This window comes from Emys orbicularis, chromosome 1 (genome assembly GCF_028017835.1).
Source record: "Emys orbicularis isolate rEmyOrb1 chromosome 1, rEmyOrb1.hap1, whole genome shotgun sequence".
NCBI lineage: Eukaryota > Metazoa > Chordata > Testudines > Emydidae > Emys > Emys orbicularis.
In genome coordinates, this window is record NC_088683.1 from 208,680,020 (window position 1) to 208,703,156 (window position 23,137).

General features: G+C 44.8%; 1 protein-coding gene across 1 annotated transcript in view; it reads left to right on the plus strand.

Annotated features, from left to right (window-relative positions):
* The first annotated feature begins 5,467 nt into the window (after window positions 1–5,467).
* Window positions 5,468–23,137, plus strand: part of LOC135894906 (mucin-17-like) — a 44,517-nt gene continuing 26,847 nt past the window's right edge. The window contains exons 1-2 of the mRNA XM_065423000.1: window positions 5,468–5,489; window positions 13,082–22,564. Coding sequence (XP_065279072.1) covers window positions 5,468–5,489; window positions 13,082–22,564 — 9,505 coding nt within the window. The remainder of the gene's footprint in view (window positions 5,490–13,081; window positions 22,565–23,137) is intronic.

Here is a 23,137-nt window from a genome sequence, read left to right on the forward strand (position 1 = left end):
ATCACACAGCAGGGTGAGTGGTAGACCAGGACTGGAACGCAGAGTTCCTAGCTCAGTGTGCTCTCCACTAGACCACTCTGCCTCCTTATGTTACCTCTGCGCTGCGCTGCTCTGTGAGTGTCGGACAGGATGTTTTAAGACTTGTGCTCCATAAAGGCAGGCAGTCTTCTTTTCTTGAGTTCCAAGCCCAATCTGGGAAATAAAGAGATGCTTCTGGAGTAATTAAAAATAATTTCAAGGGGTCTCAAAGAAGGAGATGGAATGGTGGGAGTGGCTGGTGCCAGCAGAGCAGAGACCAGCTCTGCTCCTGTCTCCAAGAACACTAGCCACCAGTTGCCTGTTACCCAGCAAGACACACAGCAACCCGTCAGGGCACAGAACTCTCTCTTTCTTGGCACTGCTTTCTTTATTAATGCTAGCTCTATGTAATTATGTGAAATTATTAGTGTTGGCAATATACTCTGGGTACAGTGGTTAAACGCAGTAATTGGATTTGTCTTGCTTGCTAGATATTCTAGATACCATAGCTAATTTCTTAATTGCTCTCCGCTATTAGCTTTGATTTCCCCCCCCCCTTGGTGGGATATGTGGACAGGTTTCTGGAGTGGATGTTATGGGGCTGTTTCTTGGTGTAGGATCAGCCACTTTTTTCAGAAGGGACATTGTCTCTGATCTCTCCTTCTGCCTATATTGATAGGGACACCCTGTGGAGGATCTGCTCTGGTTCTCATGGCTTGAACGATTGGTGTGGATCAGACGTCCCTGCCTCCCACCAGATGTGGCCGACTCCTTGCTCAGGAAGCTTTTCTACGTGCTACGCTGTTGATAAACTCAGTAGACTCTTCTGATTTTCAGAATAAAGGTTTTCAGGAAATGGATGCAGTGGCTATTTGAAACTGGTGTCTGTAGTTTTTGTGGGTTAGACTGTAAGCTCTCTATGTGGATTTAGGTCAATTATCTCCCAGGCTATTTATCGACTGTGCTGGTATGATTCACTTGGTTCTTTATGCTTGTTTTTTTCCTCCATCTCCACTCTCCCAGAGAATACGGGACAAGTCTGGCTAGGAAAGAATGGGCTGCTTTTCATCTTAGATGGTGAAAGGCAACTCACACATCACAATCTACATGGCTCTGCACCCAGCAGCATGCTTCATTAGCTTTCTACAAAGGGGAAATTTGTTTTTAGTGGCCAGTTTTAAACAGGTTTGTTTTCTGAGAAACCCATTTTCCCTCAGTTTGTGACTGCTGAATAATGATGATTTGTCAGATTCGCCATGTATTTATGTTGTACTAGCTATTGGAATTTAGTAGTCTTACAGTCATTAGACTGGTTGCTTTATAACCTTGCAAATGGTCTGTCCATACAAGTACTCTCCATCCCTTATCTGGTGCTTCCTTGCCTGGTGTAAAGGGGGCAAAAATGGCCACTGGGGAAATAGGAGGGGGCTCCCCTGCTAGTGTGGCCAGCCCTATTCCCAGCACAGGAGTATGAGTCTGGGGGTCTATAGGGACTGAAGGGGTGGGTCAGAGATGTAGTAGGGCTGGTGTGTACTGGGGTACAGCTATTTTATGTCCCTTGACTTGCAACATGAGTTACAGTGTTATCAACTCTTGCAATTTGACAATGAATCTTCTTGTATTTGTTTTCTTAAAGCCCCAGTCACATTGTTATGTGAGACTCTCAGCTGTTTTAGGGGGAAAAAGTTTCTAGCCCTTGTGGTTGCAGGAAAAGGCTTGCAAACGTGAACCCTAAAGGCTCAGAATCCAGAAAGCAAATGAAAAGAACCCATCATTTATTATTTTCACAAGTCACATGATTTTTAAGCCCATGTCATGATTTTGAGGGGCCTGACTCATGATATTTGAACAGGCAGGGTTGGCAAGACTGATTAGAACTGCCCCAGGGCATCTGTAAATTGCTTCTCAGGACCAGACATCACCCAGTGTCCTGGCGATCAGTGAGCCTCCGAGGTGGCTTTATACCACCTATATATGTTCAGCCACCAAAGGACCAGTCCCAAGCACTGGGTCTCTGTGTTAAAGCTTTACGTTAGTAAGGTGTAGATTATAATGACCTGTTCATTTACTGAAATGCACACATCTAGTTTTGTATAAAAGTGGCCTATTACATCATAAATTAATCGTGAGTGATCATTTCAAGAGAGGCAGTATGATTTAATCAATTGACCAGGGACCCGAGACTGAGGAATTCTTTTGTTTTAATCCCACTGTGTGTGACTATATGTCTCCGAGCCTCAGTTTCCCCAGCTGTAAGATGGGGATCATAATACTTACCTTCCAATGGTGTGATGAATAAGAAGAATAAGGAGTGATGAGCTTCCTCTGAGCCCAAATGGAGCTGGATTTGGGCCTAAATAGTTAGTGTTTGTAAAGAGCTGTGTAAGTACCAAATGCTAGTATGATCATTGTTCCTTTATGTCGGTTTAATTCATTGGGCTAGTATGTATTACTTTGTATTCTGGAGCCGTTGAGACACTCACTGGACCCCAGCATGAGTGTACATTTGAACACAGATTTTTTTTAATGCTTTCAGAGTGTTAGGAGTGGTGGGAAATATGTGTAAGTCTCTTATCTTTGCTGATGTGACGTCACAGGAATGAATCTAGAAGTGCATGGAATTTACTGGAGACGGGAAAGTGTCAAACAAATGTAATTTGAAAGACCGCATTCTCTCTCTTACAGATATCGAAATTTAAAAGGTACTCTCATAGCATAGGGCAAGGAAGAACACTCAGTATTAATAGATTTTTTAGGCCTAAAAAAACCCACTCAGGACCAGGTTTTTATTTCCTATGCACCAGTGTAATCCTGGAGTAACTCCAGTGACTTAATTGCAGTTACACCAATGTAAACCCAGATTAACAGATCAAAATGTGGCCTAGGCATTAAACAAAGAAACGTACGCAGAGTTCAACAATCGGGTAATTCTTATATAGGTGTGGTTGTAAAATAAACAATAATCCCAGGTGAAAAATGTCATTAGCCTTGAGTTTAAGGATGAAAGAACCTATCATTTTAGCACAAAACCCTTAAGAGACATAAAAGGAAGAAGGGTTAGAAAGCTTGAAAATTCCAAGTAAAGGTACACTTTACAAAAACTCAGCTAATCACATTTTTCACCTGGAATTGTTGTTTAACTTACAGCTGCACTTGCATGAGTGGGCTGATTGTTGAACTCTTTTTGTATTACTCTATATACAGCGTGGGCCCACATGGCCAGATATTGATCTGTTACACCAGCGTAATACACACATTGGCCATGCAGACTCTCTGATGAATGTGGAAAGTACAGTTTCTATCTAATTCCCCTTTTCCTCCCACATTAAATAAAAGAAGGAGAAGGAGAAGAAGAAGCAGCAGCAGTGTCAGCAAGAGCAACAACAAAACACCTCATTGAAAGCACCGCTCTGCATTTGGAAATTCTTGGCTAAGTCATTTTGGAAATATGATTCATAGATTCATAGATTCTAGGACTGGAAGGGACCTCGAGAGGTCATCGAGTCCAGTCCCCTGCCCGCATGGCAGGACCAAATACTGTCTAGACCATCCCTGATAGACATTTATCTAACCTACTCTTAAATATCTCCAGAGATGGAGATTCCACAACCTCCCTAGGCAATTTATTCCAGGCAAATTTTTGAAGATTTGAAAGAAATCTTCAAAATGTGAATGCCCCCCATCCCTCAATGTCTGATTTCCCCAAAAGTACACTGACAAACTCTACCCTTGAATAACCACAGGTAGGGGAAATTTCAGGGGGACTGGTTGGCTGCTGGTAGAAAGGGAAGAAAGGAAGGGGTGTGCATGTGTCTCATAACCAGGCTTATCATCGAAAGCAAGTGTATACTTAAACTATGAAGAGACTAGCATCTCTCTCCAAGGTATGAAGGTTATATTCCCTACCTCGATTTAATTTAGAAGCTGAGGCCCTGGAAAGCATGTACCCTTTAACTGCATGCACTCCAAGGCAGGTGTGAATTAAAGTGTAGTATCCACAGCCTTCAGGCATTGCAAGGTGATACAGACTCCAGTTTAATGATTTAATTATATACAATATCGCCCCTTTCCCTTTGTCACAGGGCAACTGCACCTGTAATCTCTCCCAATGGTCCACTCCAGGCATGCCCAGCCAGGTCTCAGGTCTCCAGCTGTCACCTGTCTGGACAGGGACCCTGGTCCACTCCTTTCTGACCAGGGTTTTTAAGGTGGCACAGCCCCTACCTTATCCTGTGATATCCCCAGCAATCCAGCCTGCCTGAAGGCCAGCACCTATGCTTTGCTTTCTCTTGGAGAGGTATTAACAGTGTATTGCCAGCAGGTACCAGTTACGACACAGCTCTTTCTAAGCAAGCACATTTATTCTTAAGGGGAAAGCATTAAAAGGAAAACATAAAAACAATAAACATATTTAAACCCACATGAAACACCAGGCATCATCCACCAGTCTTATGGGGCCCTAGTAGGCCAAAGTCTTCCCAACCCTTCCACAAGGGTTGGGGCCCTCCTTGGACCAAAAGTCCTGTCCATTTGTTGGATCAGAACAAAGGCCCCAAGTCTATTTAATTAAACACATCCTTTTTAAGCCACAAGCCCTTTCTTTGTCAGCTGCTCTCTTGAAAACCCATTTTGAACCAGTATATGCAAGCGTCCCCAGGGTTGGCACCTTTCTGGAGGTGTTTACAACCAAGGCGATTCACCTTAATTATCCCCTACTGTTTTTGGTTCCTGAAAGAGCTGAATAACCCCCCTCCCTGAAGTTTCCTACAGTCCCTGGCCTGCAGTATGCATAAATGTAATACAATACAGTGCCCAAAGATATTTGCATGCAGTTGCAGTATCTGTCACACCCTCTCTCATATAATATTTGTCCTTGTATCTTCCCTTTTCATGCTAAATAGCTATAGTGAGAATCTCTTCTCTTGTGAAAGGCATACATAAACCTCAGCAGCATAAATCAAATTTGGAGTTTATGGGAGGGTGTAGCAAGCCAAAATACATTAAAATAGTTGTGAAAGGCCAACGACAGGTCAGTTTTGGAAGCCCTCATCTCTCTCAATCATCTTGTGTGCTTTTTTCCAAGTTTGTTGGAACATCATCTCTGGGATAATGTGGCATGCTGAAATTCAGGTTGACGAGTTTGGTTCTGGTGCGGTAAGCTGGAATTGTGTGAAAGAGTGGAAAGCAGGTTTTATAGTAACAAGAAGCTAGCTGCAACCTTGGAGGCAATCTTAGAGGCAAAATCAGCCAGCCCAGAAAAGATAAAAAAAGACTTCAGTTTCTCTACAATATGCCTATACCATCTGCTTTATAGCCCCTAACAATTAATAGGTTCTGAAATGTTCTGAACTTGGTATGCTCCTTTGTTTACCAAATACCTTTCACACCCATAAGTCTGAAATTTCACTTGTGCATTAACAAACGATTGCTCTTCCCAGAACTTTACAACATGACGTTTGTTGAGTTTATGGGTATAATTTATAGTAAGCTTTTCAAGACTTGTGAGTAGGCGAGAAAATATGTATTTAAAAACTGAGAGTCCTCCAAGGGCAAATCCTACTCCCTCCTCAATGGGTACAGACGATTCCAGATTGCACTGGGAACTATTCAGTTCTGTTGCTCAGAGAAGGATGTAGGGAGGCAATTCAGGGGATCCACACACCCTGCATAGCGACTCATACAGCTCTGCAAGCGCTGTTATCTTGCAGTTGCATGGGAGTGGGAGGTTGTGGCTGGGGCAGATATGCGATAGGGGAGTAGTGGGGCAGACTGATCTCTCATGAGGCCGATCCACCGGTCATTGAGCTGTATGGAGGGGAGATACAGGCACCGTAGAGGTTGCTGAAGCTTCAAGGCTGCAATATCAGGCACTGGGCTAATAATTTGAAAAAAGTACTCACAAATCTTCCCTTGAGTGGGAAAGTGAAATTCAATTCAGCCATATTTGTGACTAGTGCCTGGCAAATAGGGTGAAATTAACACTTGTGTGGAGGGTCTGTACAAGGGCCAAGTCACTATTTTTGCTGTCAAAGTAGGGCTGGTAAGTGATGGGTAGGCCTGGTGCTGGGCGTTTGTGGGGCAGTGCAACCCCAAATTCAAATATTGGTAATTTTTTTTTGGAAAATTTTACCACAATTTGTGAAATTATTCAAGGAAGATGCTCCCAGATCATCCACCATCTCTATTTCAAAGCTACTCTGCACTCCTGGGAATAGGAAGGCTACTACGAATTTCTCCCACTTCCTTGCACTGGACAGCTCAACTTTCTGAACTGTTTTTCTGATTTTTCAGGACCTGTCTCATGTTTCATGGATATAACAGGAGGTCGAATTTGACACTGCCCACTTGTTTTGCAATATTTCCTGGGAAACTTCACCTACCATAAATATAAGCCATAGATGGGGGAAAAAAAAAAAAAAAAAAAAAAAAAAAACTACTGTAGACATGAAAAATGGACTTCATGCTTTAGGAAAAGATAAGGGCAGTTCGTGATGCCACCTTGTCTTTGAAAGACGGATGTATTTATCTGTGGGATAAATAACTGCGGTAGCTTAAGCCTGACCCAGTTTTGCATCTAAAACATATTGAGAAATGAAACAGGAGTTACAGAAGTTTGATGTCTCCCATGCAAATACCTCTGTAATTTAAACAGGAAATCAGACAATAAAGTAATAAAACAAAGTCTAAATGATCATTTCTGTTTAGTTAATGATTAACTTTCATTAAAAGTTTGTGACATCTTGATTAAAGACTGCCAGAAATGTGGCTATGGCAAAGGGTTCTAACAGCCTGCATGCTAGGGGTCACTGAGGTGTAAGCTTCCAGGCTGTCTTTAAAGGAGACTGTGGGTATGTCTACTCTAGAGCTGGAAGATGTCTATTCCAGCTTGAGGAGATACACCTGTGCTAGCTCTGAGTGAGCTAGCATGCTAAAAATAGAAGTCTACCCGTGGTGGTGTGAGTGGCAGGCAGGGCTACGCCACCCCCCAAGTACATAGCCGTCTGAGACCATAGGCACGTACTAGGTATGGCTGGCCCCTCCCGCCATTTGTGCAAGCACAGCCATACTCTATTTTTAGTGCACTAGCTTTGATCAAGCTAATGGTATGTCTCCTCAAGCTGGGAATCACCCCACCTCCCAGCTCCAAGTGTAGCTGTACTTTGTGGGTCAAAGCACGCTCCTTTGGCTGGCAGCTAAACTTCTGAGCTGCCATTGGGTTGCAAAGCAGCTGCACAAAAGGAAGGGTGATGCACAAGGCTCACCTTTCAAGGCCATGTGGCCCCAGGTGAGGTGGTTTGGGTTATGGTGTAAACTGCAGGGACTGGAGCAGGAAGAGGGAACCACATTTTTTGCAGTTAAATCTGAGTTGCATTGTAGCGAGAAGCCGAGAGAGATTCAAGGCTTCTCCTCTTGGTAAAAGGCCAGTGGTGCTTTTCTGAGGCTTTGCAAGATGAAGTTGCCTGTGCAACCTTTGTTCAAGGAAAGGGGCCCGCTGACATTTTGTAAATAAACAAATTGCACTATGAAAATACCCTGACTCTGCACCACCAATTGCTGCATCCAGCAAGACCCTTCAAGGCCTCAACATCTGTTACTGCTCAGCCGCGAGGCAACAATCCTGTTTATTGCATTTGATTTCAATATCCTTTGTTCTCAATGATAGTCACCAGTCACAGTGAAACCAGAATGAGTGGAACAAATGGAAGTTAATTTTAGAAAAAAAGTCTGCTAGAGTACTATACAGAGTGAATATATTTTTGTTTCTAAACATCAAATACTGCTAGTATCAGCGATGGTTCAAGTTCTTCCTCCTTCAGTCATGCATCCCTAATCACATCCATATGTAGGATGTTCTCAATGGAAAAACAGGCAAATCTCCAAACAGCACAGGGATAGATTCTCCCACCCTTACTCACAGTGTGGGGTGTCTTACACCTTAAGTATTTCCAGTGTAATGATTGGGACTCACTTGAGAGCTCAGGTACTAATCAGTGTGACTGAGGGTATGTCTATACTGTAATCACAGGGTGTGATTGTGGTTCATGTAATCATCCACAAACAATGATCTAGCTAGCTTGGGTAGCGGAGCACTAGATCTATGACCGGTTTCATCTTGGTTTGTACAAGCCTGCCTGGAACATTGGGTAATTACTCGGGTGGCCCGTGCTGCTGTGGCTTCACTGCTCTGGTCCCCGAGCTAGCTAGATTAAAGCTAGGTCAGGTACATATGCAGGAGCTGCCGTACAGACATACCCTGTGGACTGAAGGAAGTAGCCATTGTAATTGTGAAAAATGAGATAAATTGGCACAAGGGGGGCAAGGCTGTAGAAAAGATGTGGTGTAATGATATTCTGCAAGGAGGAATAAAAGGTTATCAACTAAGGGCCAGTCTGAGGCTCCCCATTCTACTCACACAGGATTTAGCCACCGCTGCAGCACTTGCACTCATTCTACTGGGCCAGTACTGCTGGTGTCTCCAGAAGAGGTGGGGAGGAGGCAGGACACAGCTCTGCATTCCCTAATGGAGGCGAGCACATGCTGCGCCTGTCTAAGTGGTAGAGCAAGAGCTGTGCTCTCCGTAGACTGGGGAGCGCCCAAAGATGTTGTGTGTTTGAAAAATATTACCCTGAAAATCATCTAATCAGACCCTTTAACAACACACCTCCAGACCTGGAAAGCCTGTTTTTAAAATGATTAAATGTAGCATAAACTAGAAGCTGAAGAGAATGTAGAGGCAGCAGTTTCACAAAGGCCTAGGCTTTCCATCAGACCAGCAAGCTACTGAGCTAGTCTCCATGCAGCCACTCTGTGGCCAGTGCAGGATGGGAGGTTATAGATTCCCTTGCATCTGCCTCAGTGCCCAGCTACTTGGCCTAGGAGCTGGCCTGAGGATTTGACTCACAATGAGGCATCAGCCAGCCAACATCAACCGTCTGTGAAAAGGAGCTGGCTGGGCTGCTAAGGAAAATGGGGACAAGTTTAGCAAAAAATAAAGGGCTTGATTCTCCATTGTCTTGCACCATGTTCAAAGAGGTGCACAATGCTACCATCAGGGTATGAGTGATCAGAGAATTCTAACTGGGAAGCATTTTACACCTGCTTTATAATCCCTTTACACAAGATGCTGGGCAGTGAAGAATCAGGCCTGAGAAATGTATTCTGAATGTAGAATGGCTTGAAATTTTACTCCATTACAGAGTTCTTAATGAAGAAATTTTGCATTGGATTGAATACATATCTAAGGCCAAATACAAAATACTGGAATTTTTGGGACACAGTTTTGTCTAGTGGTTAGAGCAACAATCTGAGTCAGGGTGCCAGAGTTCCATTGCTGTCTTCTGTTGACTTGCTGTGATAATGTGAGTTTTAATTAATTACACCTCTACCTCGATATAACGCTGTCCTTGGGAGCCAAAAAAAATCTTACCGCGTTATAGGTGAAACCGCGTTATATTGAACTTGCTTTGATCCACCGGAGTGCGCAGCCCCGCCCCCCGCAGCACCGCTTTACCGCGTTATATCCGAATCCCTGTTATATCGGGTCGTGTTATATCGAGGTAGCGGTGTATTATTTAAAAGACTAACTTCTCTAGATGATAAACGATATGTACATTATGTAGTGGGCTGGATCCTTAACTGCCATAGCTCCATTCAGGAGCTGACCTCCCAATGATAAAAGCATACTTACCAAATCCCACATGAACACACAAATAATACAATGAATTTAGAGCTTGATACAAAGCCCACTGAATTCAATGGGAGTCTTTCCATTGACTTCAGCTGGCTTTGGATCGGTCTCTAACTTAGTAATATTAAAGAACACAAGCAACCAACCAACCAACTTGAACAACAATTTAGAATTTATAACTGTTCAGGTGAATACACTTTGTTAGACTGGCTGGATTGCAAAACAAGCTTGTGCTCCTGAGAGTGTGAGGAATTACCTCAGGTTGAAACGTAACAATGCATACAGCCTCACCCTGTTTATAATACCAAAGCCTTCAATCCATAATGTCAGTTTCACAAATGGGACGAGTACAGAAAGGAGACCAAAAGTAATCATGGGTACTTGGAAATATTTATGGCATTTCATTCTCTGTGTTTTGCTGGGTAAGTTAATATTCAATTGGACTAAATATATTGTTATATGTTTTTATGCAATGTTCTACATTAAGAATATAATATAAAGGCTACTGAAACAGATTTCAGTAACTGAAACAGGCTAAAAGGTTGCAAACAGCTTAATATTTCCCTTTAGGATTTATTTTTAGTTTGCATTGTGTCTCAGTATTCAACAAGGTATTGAGTCTGTACATAAAGTCTGCAGTCAGTAGAAAATTAGAAATAGATGAAAAGACTGTATCTGACAGTCTTTCATATCAACAGCACAACACAGTGTCTGGCTGGACTGTGTGAAGATTTATTTATTTATTTAGCCTTAGGTCTTATTTTGTCATCTATGAGAAATATGAATGGCACACCTTCCTTGCCAGTCTTTCCACCCCCACCAAAGAATCTTTTGGGAAGACTTCAGTAGTAGAACATGGATTATGCTACTTCTGCTGTCCTACACTGCAGGGCTGGCTCTAGGCACCAGCAAACCAAGCTTTTTTTTTTTTGCGCTTCGGCACTTTGCTCTCGGAGGTTTTTTCTGGTGTTTTTTTTTTTTTTGCTTGGGGCGGCAAAAAAAACTAGAGCCGGCCCTGCTACACTGTCCCTGTACAGCAATTATTTTTGAGATAATGTTTAGAAATTCTGAGGCATTTCATAAAAATGATTTTCTTCTATTAGAGAATGTTTTAAAACATCTTATAATCTAATGTAGCACCAGTAATAGTTTTTGCCACTATTCACTACTTACTAATGTGACACAGAAGACTACGCAAGCTGTATCCTACAGTTCAATCTGTATATTGGATCAGAAAGTGTATCCAAGTGCAGTAGGAATGATTTGATATGTTATGCTATATTTGAAAACACTAACATAATATATATTTCCTATGCTATGGTAGACTCCAATATGGCTTCAAATAGATGTACTCTGATTTATACCAGTTGAGGATCTGGCACTTTGTTTCTAAACACTTACACAATCAGAATCAAATTGCTAGTTTATTAGAAGAGTGCTCCTAACAGATAATATTAAAGATAGATAATAGACATATAGGCTAAACTCCACACAACTACAAGTCAGGGCAGACTTAGCAAGAGGAGTATATAACACTAGTAGTTAGTGTACTTTGTATTATTTATAATACTTTGCCACAGTAGAAACCGCACTGGCTACACTCTAAAAAGAAATTTTAGGAGCTATAGGAGATGTTGAAATCTACTTTCACACACAATTGTCAGCTTCAATCATTAATATTTACTCACACTTCATGACACAGGGAAGCACAGGATAGAAGGGAGTTCTGTCTAATTATTATTTACCTTCTAGGGTGGCAAAGTAATAATTCTTGCAGGGCAAATACCTGACATGCCCAGAGGGTTAGTTACCAATGCAAGTCAAAGTTATCCATTGTAAAACAGAGCAGGGGGAAATACTTGAATAAATGAGTACTTTGCAACTGGGACTGGAGTCAAATTTATTTTGAAAGATGTAGAGGAGCAGACTCACCCCTGCAGCGCCGCCTGCTAGTGACTCTGGGAATTAGCTCAATCCAGCTGTCAGAGCGCCCTCTGCAGGCTGGTGATCCACCTGTCCTCTGGCCCCATGTCCCTCCCAGACCCCAGTGCCCTTATCTGGGGGGGCTGCCCTCAGGCAGAACCCCTTTCCACTGGGTTTCCCCTCCCCAGGGAACCCCCCACCCACTATCCCTACCTCACCTCAGGATAAGGCCACTGCCAGTCACCAACTAGCCCCTGCTCCCTGGGGCAGACTGCAGTATAGGCCACTCATCATTGGCAAGGTTGGGTTTGGACCTGCTGCCGTGGCTTAGCTCTGGGCTGCCCTCTGCAACCACCAGTACCCCTTGGCCTTCTCCTAGGCCGCAGCCTGGGGTTTTCCAGGCTGGCGCTCCCCAGCTACTCAACCTTTCCCCAGCCCTGCTCCACTCAGGTACCCTGTCTCACACTCCCTGCAACCAGGCCCTTCTTCCTCTGAAAGCAGAGAGAGACTGCCAAGCACCTGGCTCCCAGCCTTTTTATACAGGCCAGCTGTGGCCTGATTGGGGCATGGCCCAGCTGTGGCTACTTCCCCAATCAGCCCAGCTTTTAGAGCTGCAGCCCTCTGCCAGGTCTGTTTTAAGCCCTTCCAGGCAGGAGCGGGGTAACCACCCCACTACAAAAGAGTCTTGCAGTTTTTTTATTCATGTTTTATTGCTTCCTCTATTCCACCATACAGTCACTTGGGGGGGGGAATATTAGTAAGTTTGAGGGTGGGTCAAAGGCAGAGAAGAAATGTTGGCATTCTTTGTGCACACAAAAGCAATTGTTTTTATTTATACATATATAACAATAGCTAATATAAAGACTAGGAGCCAGATTCTCCCACTACTTTGTATCCTGTGTTGTTGCTTACATCTGTGCCAAATGCCACTATTTCAATTTGGGTGTAAATGAGCACACAATCTGCAACGCAGGAGACAGTCAGGTCCTAAGACTTATTTATATAAACTTTAAAGCAACGATATTTGATTTACAACTAGAGCTGGGTGAAATTTTTTGGTGAATAATAAATTTGGGGTCTTTTTGGGGGGGGTGGAGAGACCAAAATTATTTGCCACTTTGGAGAATAATTTGGGGCTGAAAAAAAATTTTTTTTTTTAAATGTCAAAATGAGATGTTTCAACATTTGTTTCAAAATGACAATTTGTTTTTGTTTCAGCAAGAAAAAATGTAAACTTTCAGGTTCAGTTCAAAATTAACCAATTTTTCCCTTGCTCAGCTCTATTTTGAACAGTGATGACAGTAGCCAGACTAGTGGTCTAGGTCTGCCAAACTGTAATGTAAGGTGCAGTGTTGCCAAGTATTGTGATTTTATAGCAAGTCCTGTGATATTATACTTAAAGCCCCAGCTCCTGGAGACAAGTGAGTTTCAGCCTTTTTTTTTTTCTTTCAGATTCCAGCACCTCCTCACCTGGCCTCAGCAATTCCTCACTGCATTCAACTGCAGAGACACCCAGCACAGATACAGAGAAGCCGGCTCTTCCAGTGAGCACTGTGATTCTGGATAGCAGCACAGTGGCACCAACTGCAACATCCCATTTCACCACAAATATTCCTCCTCAGACAGAGGTTTCTCAAATCACGGGCACTAGTAATACCGTTCCAAACACAGTACCCATGGGCAGCACAAGTAGCAATACAACTGATACAGAATCCAACACCCCACCTGACTTCACAGACAGAGTCTCCTCTACTGCTTCTGTAGCTTCTGAATTGGGTGATAAAAGTACAGCTTTTGTAGGAACCAATCCAATGACTCACCTAAGCACTACAGCAGAGACCCCAGCAGAAATATCTTCCAACAGTCCAGCTTCCACAACTAGATTCTCCACAGAAACAACTCTGCCTTTGTCAACAACAAGCACAAGGGACGGCACAGCTACGTTAAACCCCTTAGAAACAGAATCCAGCACCTCTTCTTCCTCCTCACCTGTATCAGAGAGTGCTTCTCAGGCAAGCGAGCAAACTGCTCCTATCGGTGTCAGTGGGCAAGGCTCTACTGCCACAAGTAATGCACGCACTGAAGAAACATCCTCTACTCCTTCTGTGACTGTCACGGAATCCAGCCTGGGCATTACACCCACCAAAGGTGCATTGTCACCAGTCACCTCTGAACCGAATACACAGGAGGGCATAACATCTTCCTCTAACCAAAGAACTCTGAACGATGTAACAGCAACAGACCTCAGCCATTCCTCACTGCATTCAACTGCAGAGACAGCCAGCACAGATACAGAGAAGTCGGCTCTTCCAGTGAGCACTGTGATTCTGGATAGCAGCACAGTGGCACCAACTGCAACATCTCCTTTCACCACAAATATTCCTCCTCAGACAGAGGTTTCTCAAATCACTGGCACTAGTAATACCGTTCCAAACACAGTACCCATGGGCAGCACAAGTAGCGATACAACTGATACAGAATCCAACACCCCACCTGCCTTCACAGACAGAGTCTCCTCTACTGCTTCTGTAGCTTCTGAATTGGGTGATAAAAGTACAGTTTTTGTAGGAACCAATCCAATGACTCACCTAAGCACTACAGCAGAGACCCCAGCAGAAATATCTTCCAACAGTCCAGCCACAACTGGATTCTCCACAGAAAAAACTCTGCCTTTGTCAACAACAAGCACAAGGGATGGCACAGCTACGTTAAACCCCTTAGAAACAGAATCCAGCACCTCTTCTTCCTCCTCACCTGTATCAGAGAGTGCTTCTCAGGCAAGCGAGCACACTGCTCCTATCGGTGTCAGTGGGCAAGGCTCTACTGCCACAAGTAATGCACGCACTGAAGAAACATCCTCTACTCCTTCTGCGACTGTCACGGAATCCAGCCTGGGCATTACACCCACCAAAGGTGCGTTGTCACCAGTCACCTCTGAACCGAATACACAGGAGGGCATAACATCTTCCTCTAACCAAAGAACTCTGAACGATGTAACAGCAACAGACCTCAGCCATTCCTCACTGCATTCAACTGCAGAGACAGCCAGCACAGATACAGAGAAGTCGGCTCTTCCAGTGAGCACTGTGATTCTGGATAGCAGCACAGTGGCACCAACTGCAACATCCCCTTTCACCACAAATATTCCTCCTCAGACAGAGGTTTCTCAAATCACGGGCACTAGTAATACCGTTCCAGACACAGTACCCATGGGCAGCACAAGAAGCGATACAACTGATACAGAATCCAACACCCCACCTGCCTTCACAGACAAAGTCTCCTCTACTGCTTCTGTAGCTCCTGAATTGGGTGATAAAAGTACAGCTTTTGTAGGAACCAATCCAATGACTCACCTAAGCACTACAGCAGAGACCCCAGCAGAAATATCTTCCAACAGTCCAGCTTCCACAACTGGATTCTCCACAGAAACAACTCTGCCTTTGTCAACAACAAGCACAAGGGATGGCACAGCTACTTTAAACCCCTTAGAAACAGAATCCAGCACCTCTTCTTCCTCCTCACCTGTATCAGAGAGTGCTTCTCAGGCAAGCGAGCAAACTGCTCCTATCGGTGTCAGTGGGCACGGCTCTACTGCCACAAGTAATGCACGCACTGAAGAAACATCCTCTACTCCTTCTGCGACTGTTACGGAATCCAGCCTGGGCATTACATCCACCAAAGGTGCATTGTCACCAGTCATCTCTGAACCGAATACACAGGAGGGCATAACATCTTCCTCTAACCAAAGAACTCTGAACGATGTAACAGCAACAGACCTCAGCCATTCCTCACTGCATTCAACTGCAGAGACAGCCAGCACAGATACAGAGAAGTCGGCTCTTCCAGTGAGCACTGTGATTCTGGATCGCAGCACAGTGGCACCAATTGCAACATCCCCTTTCACCACAAATATTCCTCCTCAGACAGAGGTTTCTCAAATCACTGGCACTAGTAATACCGTTCCAAACACAGTACCCATGGGCAGCACAAGTAGCGATACAACTGAAGAATCCAACACCCCACCTGCCTTCACAGACAGAGTCTCCTCTACTGCTTCTGTAGCTTCTGAATTGGGTGATAAAAGTACAGCTTTTGTAGGAACCAATCCAATGACTCACCTAAGCACTACAGCAGAGACCCCAGCAGAAATATCTTCCAACAGTCCAGCCACAACTGGATTAGCCACAGAAACAACTCTGCCTTTGTCAACAACAAGCAGAAGGGATGGCACAGCTACGTTAAACCCCTTAGAAACAGAATCCAGCACCTCTTCTTCCTCCTCACCTGTATCAGAGAGTGCTTCTCAGGCAAGCGAGCAAACTGCTCCTATCGGTGTCAGTGGGCACGGCTCTACTGCCACAAGTAATGCACGCACTGAAGAAACATCCTCTACTCCTTCTGCGACTGTTACGGAATCCAGCCTGGGCATTACATCCACCAAAGGTGCATTGTCACCACTCACCTCTGAACCGAATACACAAGAGGGCATAACATCTTCCTCTAACCAAAGAACTCTGAACGATGTAACAGCAACAGACCTCGGCCATTCCTCACTGCATTCAACTGCAGAGACAGCCAGCACAGATACAGAGAAGTCGGCTCTTCCAGTGAGCACTGTGATTCTGGATAGCAGCACAGTGGCACCAACTGCAACATCCCCTTTCACCACAAATATTCCTCCTCAGACAGAGGTTTCTCAAATCACGGGCACTAGTAATACCGTTCCAGACACAGTACCCATGGGCAGCACAAGAAGCGATACAACTGATACAGAATCCAACACCCCACCTGCCTTCACAGACAAAGTCTCCTCTACTGCTTCTGTAGCTCCTGAATTGGGTGATAAAAGTACAGCTTTTGTAGGAACCAATCCAATGACTCACCTAAGCACTACAGCAGAGACCCCAGCAGAAATATCTTCCAACAGTCCAGCTTCCACAACTGGATTCTCCACAGAAACAACTCTGCCTTTGTCAACAACAAGCACAAGGGATGGCACAGCTACATTAAACCCCTTAGAAACAGAATCCAGCACCTCTTCTTCCTCCTCACCTGTATCAGAGAGTGCTTCTCAGGCAAGCGAGCAAACTGCTCCTATCGGTGTCAGTGGGCACGGCTCTACTGCCACAAGTAATGCACGCACTGAAGAAACATCCTCTACTCCTTCTGCGACTGTCACGGAATCCAGCCTGGGCATTACATCCACCAAAGGTGCATTGTCACCAGTCACCTCTGAACCGAATACACAGGAGGGCATAACATCTTCCTCTAACCAAAGAACTCTGAACGATGTAACAGCAACAGACCTCAGCCATTCCTCACTGCATTCAACTGCAGAGACAGCCAGCACAGATACAGAGAAGTCGGCTCTTCCAGTGAGCACTGTGATTCTGGATCGCAGCACAGTGGCACCAATTGCAACATCCCCTTTCACCACAAATATTCCTCCTCAGACAGAGGTTTCTCAAATCACTGGCACTAGTAATACCGTTCCAAACACAGTACCCATGGGCAGCACAAGTAGCGATACAACTGATACAGAATCCAACACCCCACCTGCCTTCACAGACAGAGTCTCCTCTACTGCTTCTGTAGCTTCTGAATTGGGTGATAAAAGTACAGCTTTTGTAGGAACCAATCCAATGACTCACCTAAGCACTACAGCAGAGACCCCAGCAGAAATATCTTCCAACAGTCCAGCCACAACTGGATTAGCCACAGAAACAACTCTGCCTTTGTCAACAACAAGCAGAAGGGATGGCACAGCTACGTTAAACCCCTTAGAAACAGAATCCAGCACCTCTTCTTCCTCCTCACCTGTATCAGAGAGTGCTTCTCAGGCAAGCGAGCAAACTGCTCCTATCGGTGTCAGTGGGCACGGCTCTACTGCCACAAGTAATGCACGCACTGAAGAAACATCCTCTACTCCTTCTGCGACTGTCACGGAATCCAGCTTGGGCATTACACCCACCAAAGGTGCATTGTCACCAGTCACCTCTGAACCGAATACACAGGAGGGCATAACATCTTCCTCTAACCAAAGAACTCTGAACGATGTAACAGCAACAGACCTCAGCCATTCCTCACTGCATTCAACTGCAGAGACAGCCAGCACAGATACAGAGAAGTCGGCTCTTCCAGTGAGCACTGTGATTCTGGATCGCAGCACAGTGGCACCAACTGCAACATCCCGTTTCACCACAAATACTCCTCAGCAGACAGAGGTTTCTCAAATCACTGGCACTAGTAATACCGTTCCAGACACAGTACCCATGGGCAGCACAAGTAGCGATACAACTGATACAGAATCCAACACCCCACCTGACTTCACAGACAAAGTCTCCTCTACTGCTTCTGTAGCTCCTGAATTGGGTGATAAAAGTACAGCTTTTGTAGGAACCAATCCAATGACTCACCTAAGCACTACAGCAGAGACCCCAGCAGAAATATCTTCCAACAGTCCAGCTTCCACAACTGGATTCTCCACAGAAACAACTCTGCCTTTGTCAACAACAAGCACAAGGGATGGCACAGCTACGTTAAACCCCTTAGAAACAGAATCCAGCACCTCTTCTTCCTCCTCACCTGTATCAGAGAGTGCTTCTCAGGCAAGCGAGCAAACTGCTCCTATCGGTGTCAGTGGGCACGGCTCTACTGCCACAAGTAATGCACGCACTGAAGAAACATCCTCTACTCCTTCTGCGACTGTCACGGAATCCAGCTTGGGCATTACACCCACCAAAGGTGCATTGTCACCAGTCACCTCTGAACCGAATACACAGGAGGGCATAACATCTTCCTCTAACCAAAGAACTCTGAACGATGTAACAGCAACAGACCTCAGCCATTCCTCACTGCATTCAACTGCAGAGACAGCCAGCACAGATACAGAGAAGTCGGCTCTTCCAGTGAGCACTGTGATTCTGGATCGCAGCACAGTGGCACCAACTGCAACATCCCGTTTCACCACAAATACTCCTCAGCAGACAGAGGTTTCTCAAATCACTGGCACTAGTAATACCGTTCCAGACACAGTACCCATGGGCAGCACAAGTAGCGATACAACTGATACAGAATCCAACACCCCACCTGACTTCACAGACAAAGTCTCCTCTACTGCTTCTGTAGCTCCTGAATTGGGTGATAAAAGTACAGCTTTTGTAGGAACCAATCCAATGACTCACCTAAGCACTACAGCAGAGACCCCAGCAGAAATATCTTCCAACAGTCCAGCTTCCACAACTGGATTCTCCACAGAAACAACTCTGCCTTTGTCAACAACAAGCACAAGGGATGGCACAGCTACGTTAAACCCCTTAGAAACAGAATCCAGCACCTCTTCTTCCTCCTCACCTGTATCAGAGAGTGCTTCTCAGGCAAGCGAGCAAACTGCTCCTATCGGTGTCAGTGGGCACGGCTCTACTGCCACAAGTAATGCACGCACTGAAGAAACATCCTCTACTCCTTCTGCGACTGTCACGGAATCCAGCTTGGGCATTACACCCACCAAAGGTGCATTGTCACCAGTCACCTCTGAACCGAATACACAGGAGGGCATAACATCTTCCTCTAACCAAAGAACTCTGAACGACGTAACAGCAACAGACCTCAGCCATTCCTCACTGCATTCAACTGCAGAGACAGCCAGCACAGATACAGAGAAGTCGGCTCTTCCAGTGAGCACTGTGATTCTGGATCGCAGCACAGTGGCACCAACTGCAACATCCCGTTTCACCACAAATACTCCTCAGCAGACAGAGGTTTCTCAAATCACTGGCACTAGTAATACCGTTCCAGACACAGTACCCATGGGCAGCACAAGTAGCGATACAACTGATACAGAATCCAACACCCCACCTGACTTCACAGACAAAGTCTCCTCTACTGCTTCTGTAGCTCCTGAATTGGGTGATAAAAGTACAGCTTTTGTAGGAACCAATCCAATGACTCACCTAAGCACCACAGCAGAGACCCCAGCAGAAATATCTTCCAACAGTCCAGCCACAACTGGATTCTCCACAGAAACAACTCTGCCTTTGTCAACAACAAGCACAAGGGATGGCACAGCTACGTTAAATACCTTAGAAACAGAATCCAGCACCTCTTCTTCCTCCTCACCTGTATCAGAGAGTGCTTCTCAGGCAAGCGCGCAAACTGCTCCTATCGGTGTCAGTGGGCACGGCTCTACTGCCACAAGTAATGCACGCACTGAAGAAACATCCTCTACTCCTTCTGCGACTCTCACGGAATCCAGCTTGGGCATTACACCCACCAAAGGTGCATTGTCACCAGTCACCTCTGAACCGAATACACAGGAGGGCATAACATCTTCCTCTAACCAAAGAACTCTGAACGATGTAACAGCAACAGACCTCAGCCATTCCTCACTGCATTCAACTGCAGAGACAGCCAGCACAGATACAGAGAAGTCGGCTCTTCCAGTGAGCACTGTGATTCTGGATAGCAGCACAGTGGCACCAACTGCAACATCCCCTTTCACCACAAATATTCCTCCTCAGACAGAGGTTTCTCAAATCACTGGCACTAGTAATACCGTTCCAAACACAGTACCCATGGGCAGCACAAGTAGCGATACAACTGATACAGAATCCAACACCCCACCTGACTTCACAGACAAAGTCTCCTCTACTGCTTCTGTAGCTCCTGAATTGGGTGATAAAAGTACAGCTTTTGTAGGAACCAATCCAATGACTCACCTAAGCACTACAGCAGAGACCCCAGCAGAAATATCTTCCAACAGTCCAGCTTCCACAACTGGATTCTCCACAGAAACAACTCTGCCTTTGTCAACAACAAGCACAAGGGATGGCACAGCTACATTAAACCCCGTAGAAACAGAATCCAGCACCTCTTCTTCCTCCTCACCTGTATCAGAGAGTGCTTCTCAGGCAAGCGAGCAAACTGCTCCTATCGGTGTCAGTGGGCACGGCTCTACTGCCACAAGTAATGCACGCACTGAAGAAACATCCTCTACTCCTTCTGCGACTGTCACGGAATCCAGCCTGGGCATTACACCCACCAAAGGTGCATTGTCACCAGTCACCTCTGAACCGAATACACAGGAGGGCATAACATCTTCCTCTAACCAAAGAACTCTGAACGATGTAACAGCAACAGACCTCAGCCATTCCTCACTGCATTCAACTGCAGAGACAGCCAGCACAGATACAGAGAAGTCGGCTCTTCCAGTGAGCACTGTGATTCTGGATCGCAGCACAGTGGCACCAACTGCAACATCCCCTTTCACCACAAATATTCCTCCTCAGACAGAGGTTTCTCAAATCACTGGCACTAGTAATACCGTTCCAGACACAGTACCCATGGGCAGCACAAGTAGCGATACAACTGATACAGAATCCAACACCCCACCTGACTTCACAGACAAAGTCTCCTCTACTGCTTCTGTAGCTCCTGAATTGGGTGATAAAAGTACAGCTTTTGTAGGAACCAATCCAATGACTCACCTAAGCACTACAGCAGAGACCCCAGCAGAAATATCTTCCAACAGTCCAGCTTCCACAATTGGATTAGCCACAGAAACAACTCTGCCTTTGTCAACAACAAGCAAAAGGGATGGCACAGCTACATTAAACCCCATAGAAACAGAATCCAGCACCTCTTCTTCCTCCTCACCTGTATCAGAGAGTGCTTCTCAGGCAAGCGAGCAAACTGCTCCTATCGGTGTCAGTGGGCACGGCTCTACTGCCACAAGTAATGCACGCACTGAAGAAACATCCTCTACTCCTTCTGCGACTGTCACGGAATCCAGCTTGGGCATTACACCCACCAAAGGTGCATTGTCACCAGTCACCTCTGAACCGAATACACAGGAGGGCATAACATCTTCCTCTAACCAAAGAACTCTGAACGATGTAACAGCAACAGACCTCAGCCATTCCTCACTGCATTCAACTGCAGAGACAGCCAGCACAGATACAGAGAAGTCGGCTCTTCCAGTGAGCACTGTGATTCTGGATCGCAGCACAGTGGCACCAACTGCAACATCCCCTTTCACCACAAATATTCCTCCTCAGACAGAGGTTTCTCAAATCACTGGCACTAGTAATACCGTTCCAGACACAGTACCCATGAGCAGCACAAGTAGCTATACAACTGATACAGAATCCAACACCCCACCTGACTTCACAGACAAAGTCTCCTCTACTGCTTCTGTAGCTCCTGAATTGGGTGATAAAAGTACAGCTTTTGTAGGAACCAATCCAATGACTCACCTAAGCACTACAGCAGAGACCCCAGCAGAAATATCTTCCAACAGTCCAGCCACAACTGGATTCTCCACAGAAACAACTCTGCCTTTGTCAACAACAAGCACAAGGGATGGCACAGCTACTTTAAACCCCTTAGAAACAGAATCCAGCACCTCTTCTTCCTCCTCACCTGTATCAGAGAGTGCTTCTCAGGCAAGCGAGCAAACTGCTCCTATCGGTGTCAGTGGGCACGGCTCTACTGCCACAAGTAATGCACGCACTGAAGAAACATCCTCTACTCCTTCTGCGACTGTCACGGAATCCAGCCTGGGCATTACATCCACCAAAGGTGCATTGTCACCAGTTACCTCTGACATGATAAATGCCAATGAAACCGTTACCATGTCCTCCACAACACCTAAATCTGTCATACCTATCACTGTTCTGAATACTACAATATCTCAGATTTCTTCTACTTTTTCCACACCCAACATAGCTGTTTCCCCACCAACTACAGCCACAACAATAATTTCTGCTAGACCTACAAAGACATCATTAACTAGCAAATCCACAATTATTGTTGCTACAATTGTAACAGCAGGAGATACTTCCTCGAAGACTACAAAGCCCACAGTTAGAATTACAGCACCTGAAGCTGGCACTGTTTCATCTATGACAGAAAATACATTACCACAAGGAACTTGCAGTAAGTATATTTGTGCTTTTTACTAAACATTGAAAAACAAAATATAAGAATAAATTTTGACATCGCCTGTGAAAATATACTTGTTTTTAAATAAATATTTGTATTGGAAAGTGTGAGTAACAAACCCAATAAACTGTGGCTTTAGGAATAAAATATCTAAATTCTAAATAATTTTTTTTAGATGTCATACAGGGAATCAGAAATTGTTCTACATGTAGGGATTGTTCATCCAGTAGTTGAAATATGTGGACCTTCTGAAATCAGAATTTTGAACTGTTACGTGTCTACTACTGCCTCTTGCCTGAGAAGATTTAGAGCATTGTATACTAAACAAATGAAATACAGCCAAATAGGCTATAGTAACAAATAAGAGGTTAGACAGTATTTTAGAATATAGTAGTGACTTAAATATTGAGACCAAATATGATCCATAACTTTATTTCTAAACTATACTGAAGCATTTTATTAACTTATAAATTCTGTAAATAATTTATTTTTACCTAAAATAAGCATTTGAAAACTAAGATTTATTTTTTGACTCAAAGAAAATAAGCAAATCCATGACTTACAGCA